The sequence below is a fragment of the Polistes canadensis genome, unplaced genomic scaffold (assembly GCF_001313835.1).
Source record: "Polistes canadensis isolate GaletaPanama2010 unplaced genomic scaffold, ASM131383v1 scaffold_170, whole genome shotgun sequence".
Lineage (NCBI taxonomy): Eukaryota > Metazoa > Arthropoda > Insecta > Hymenoptera > Vespidae > Polistes > Polistes canadensis.
The window spans coordinates 228984-233433 of record NW_014569717.1 but is presented as its reverse complement, the minus strand read 5'-3'; the positions used below and the strand labels follow the sequence as shown (position 1 = coordinate 233433).

General features: G+C 29.6%; 1 protein-coding gene across 1 annotated transcript in view; it reads right to left on the bottom strand.

The window, feature by feature from the left end:
* Positions 1–4450, bottom strand: part of LOC106789196 (syntaxin-1A) — a gene marked incomplete in the record, with an annotated part of 47169 nt that overhangs the window by 16797 nt on the left and 25922 nt on the right. The window contains 1 exon segment of the mRNA XM_014753200.1: positions 305–487. Coding sequence (XP_014608686.1) covers positions 305–487 — 183 coding nt within the window.

The window sequence follows — 4450 nt, the reverse complement described above, 5'->3', positions numbered from 1 at the left end:
TATAAGTTCTGCTGTCAACGCGAAAACACTTTTTTTCGATGGGGTCACCGGAAATGACGTCGCAATGGCTGAGTTTAAAATATTTTTCAAGCAAAAATTCAGAAAATCTTTAAATATGTATCTTAAATACTATAAAAAGTTTGAATAAGAATTGCATTTTTTATATAGAAAAAAAAAAAATTGTTGAAAATATGCTATTTTTTCCCGATGTAAACCCATGTAACCACTTAAGCTGCTTACGTATTTTTTTCGGACATATGCCAAAACACACACACAATCTTTTTATGATATTGATTATACTTACTGATCTCGAGCTGTCGTTGTATTCTTCCCTTACACCGTTCCCTATAATCGGTTTGCGTTCGATTGTATTCCGACATAACTTCTACGAACTTCCTAGATAACGTTGAATGTTGGGTCTTGCGTATCCTCAGATCGGCCGACGATTTGTTCGTGTGCTCTTCCTGCTCGATATTCTGTTCTATCACTAAATGCAAAAACATCAAGAAAACGGGGGACCGGGGTAAGGTGGGACGGAGAAAGGAATGAAAAAAAAAATCGAAAAAAAAATCCAGAGAGAGAGAGAGAGAAGCACGAAAGAGATAATAAGGAATAATAATTTTTTTTCGATAATTTACTTGACGACGAAAAAAAAAAAAAAAAAGGAAGAAGAAGAATAAGAATTAGAATGATCAATTAGTCAAGGGGGTCGGTTGGGGTGGAGGAGTTTTAAAAATTGTTCACTCTGGATTCTCTAATTAAAAGCTTGTTTTTTTTTGTTGTTGCTTTCTTCCATACCTATATACATACATACATACATAGAAAACCCATAGAATGAGACGTAGTACGGGGTTGTATTTCACGTGTTGATATTAAATGCGAAGAGGAAAAAACTTGTCTAAAGTATTTTTATATTACCATAGGGGATGTTATTTAAAAGGTATTTGATTCTATATATATATATATATATATATATATATATAAAACTCGGAAGATCAAGTTTTAATATATCCTTACGTGACCTCTCACTCCTTATATGCGTGAAGGAGAGAATAACTCAACACAAAATAAAAAAAAAAAAAAAAAAACCTTCACGCCTACGTAATCCCGGGTATACATTTAGCTGACATTTAACCCCTTTAACGTTTAATCAGACAAATATTTCTAATAAACGTTGTGGTGTGTTTTTTATTTGTCCCATGGTTTATGCGATAATATCCATCCCGTGGTGACCTTTGGTGAGTTTTAATAGTGTCATCGAAAAAAAAGGAGAATAAAAAAAAGATCTTTTTCCTTCTTCTTCTTCTTGCTAACGTACTTAAAAATTGCAATCTACTTATGTGTTGTGTTACATAGGATGCATTAAGAATACAATTTGGCAATATGCCAAAAGATAAGATAAAAGCTCATTGTCAGAAATAAAAGGGGCTTGGTCCAGTCAAGATGAAGAAAGTATAGACAATAAGATAAGGAGAGAAAGAGAGAGAGAGAAAATTGCTGTAGTATACAGATTTAACGTAAAATTGTGTTATCCTCTATGTTTCATTTTCCATTATTCTCTCGAATATTTCTCTTTGAATTCGAATAGAATACAAATAGGAATTGAAATTCTCTTCACTTTAGTTAGATCTAAGCGTCGTTATACATTATATATCACATTTATTCGTCCAATAATATATTTCTTTTGAAAAGAATATCTTTGATGCGTGTTATTATATTAAATATCGTTTCACAACACACCAACAACGAATAGAAAGATTGTGTGGAAGCCTTAGCACGATGAAGCCCCTAATCAGATTATCCTACCAACAGAGAGACAGATATACCTATGGATTATCTTTTCGAATATGTACTTTGAAAACCCTTTTTAATAAATATCGTAATATTTGATTGTCGTTCGATCATTTGATATTTAAAACACGTTCGCGTGATAGTCAAAATTTCAGCGAGGAAAATAAAAATAAAAATATTTTATTTTTAAATTAGTTGTGATATACAAAATTTGATTAAAAACATTTTATAAGAGCACTCAGATTAATTATATATTATAGAATTAGTTAGTAATTATCTTTACAGGTATAATCATTACTAAAACTTAAGGTTATAGAATATAAAATTGAAAATTAATTAGCTTTCAAATTTAAATGCTATAGCATTCACTTTCGCGAACGTGTTAAAAAAGGAAATTAGATAAAGAAATTACAAAGATTAGAAAATAAATCAAAACTCGTATATATTATAATTATTATATTACATAGTAAAGAAAAAATTTGTTGGAAAATTATATGGGGTTATTGTATTCGATTCGATTGTTCATTTTCTCGACAGGTTACTATATCACCACCATCGTGTTACCCCGTTTGTTAAGAGTTGAGTAAAATGACGACAAATCGGGGTCGTTTACACGAAACTTTAACCGAAAACTCCCACCACCTGCTGAGAAAGCAACGAGCTAGTCTTCTCTTTTCTCTTTCCTCCTCCTCTTCCTTCGTCTCGTTTTGCCCTACCATTCTGAAACCTCCTCTCGAAACAAGTCGAGAGAGTTAAAAGTGGTGGTAGTGGTGGTGGGTTTTAACCGCAAATGAATCCGGTGAACTGGAACCCCTGAAGAAGTCGACCTCGTATATCTATACTCGAGAATACTATGTCGAAACGATTTATAATTAGATACGCGAACAACTTGAAATTTTTTAATCTTTTATATGGAACAAATTTGTTTCTAAATTTTTAGATACTATTTTATATTTTATTATGTTTCGAATAAAATATACCTAATCGATTTGTTATATTATTTAGATTCGGTATATAAAACAAATTTAGAAAGAATTATATAAAACGAATTGTTTTCTCAATTTTTAGATACTATCTTATATCTTATTATCTATCGAATAAAATACCTAATCGATTTGTTATATTATCTAGATTCGGTATATAAAATAAATTTAGAAAGAATTATATAGAACGTATTTGTTTCTAAATTTGTAGATACTATCTTATATTTTATTATGTATCGAATAAAATACTTAATCGATTTGTTATATTATCTAAATTCGGTATATAAAATAAATTTAGAAAGAATTATATAGAACTAATTTGTTTCTAAATTTTTAGATACTATCTTATATATCTTATTATCTATCGAATAAAATACCTAATCGATTTGTTATAATATGTTATCTAGATGCAATCTAGATTTAAACGTTCTGTTACGATAAAAATCAAAAAATTATAAAATATCTTCATTTTTCTTTCAGATGACGTAAAAGGGGGAAAAGGACTATATATAAAAAAAAACAGATAAAAAAGGAAGAAGGGATGCTCATCGAAGCTGAAGAGAAGATATCAGAAAATTTGGACCGATGCCAAACAATTAAAGAAGACAGAGATACTATTGTAATAGAAATACCAATTTCTAGAATTATGCCGTAACAAACTAATAATATCGCAATACAAGAAGAAAATCAACGAAGGACGAAAAGAAGGATTGTTTATCTTAGGATAAATCAAATTTCTAACATAAAATCATGAAGAAACTTTTAATTATACGAATCCGTAATATTCCTTACTTCCTTCCTTTCCTTCTTCCCTTCTTTATCGACTTTTGAGTTATGTTTTCCTTTTGAGAATTATTTGAAACAGTTAGAGAAACGATTATTCGCATCCCTCTTCTTATCATACATTTATAACACAATATTATTACAACAATTTGGCATTCGTAGTTTACTAGGATGAAAAGGGAATGGGGTATGTTCATATTTGATCATTTAATCCTTTCAGAATTTCTCACAAATCAGCGGAAAGTTTATTTTCTCGAGAAAAACAAGTCAAATAATGTATTCCGTTATTCGTGAGAACGATATACAAAAGTTAAATTCAGTCCATTAACCCTGAGTGAGACACGTAATACTTAGAATTATTGAAAATAGTTGCGTTTCGCATTTATGTAACAGTTGGAATAGAAAATTTAGGGCAATGCCAAATGGAAACTTGCCAAATTTATACTTTACCTAAGTTTTTATCCATAATCGAAAATTCTCCCTTAACGCGTTTTCTTTATATTAGTTTAAAGAAAAGTTAATAAAAGAAACAAACGTAGTTTGAATTAGATTATAATAAATTAGTTTGTATGCATAATCGTAAATTGAAAATAGTTTTTATATCTTTATTATTTTATATTACATTGTATCTCATATTTATATATACAAATTTTCAAATAATCTATTTAACCTTTTAGATACGACAGAACTCTACGTGTGGCTATTTCACTGGACAGCAGGGTCTGACGCGAACAACGTATAATTGATATAACACTGCAAAGTGTGGCGGGCAATTCCGTTCTGTGCACGAGAACATTCAAATGAAGTATTTGATGATTAAGTCATAATTTTTTAAAAATATATATATTTCACATGCTTTAACTATAACATTCCACTTTAATAACTAATAATAT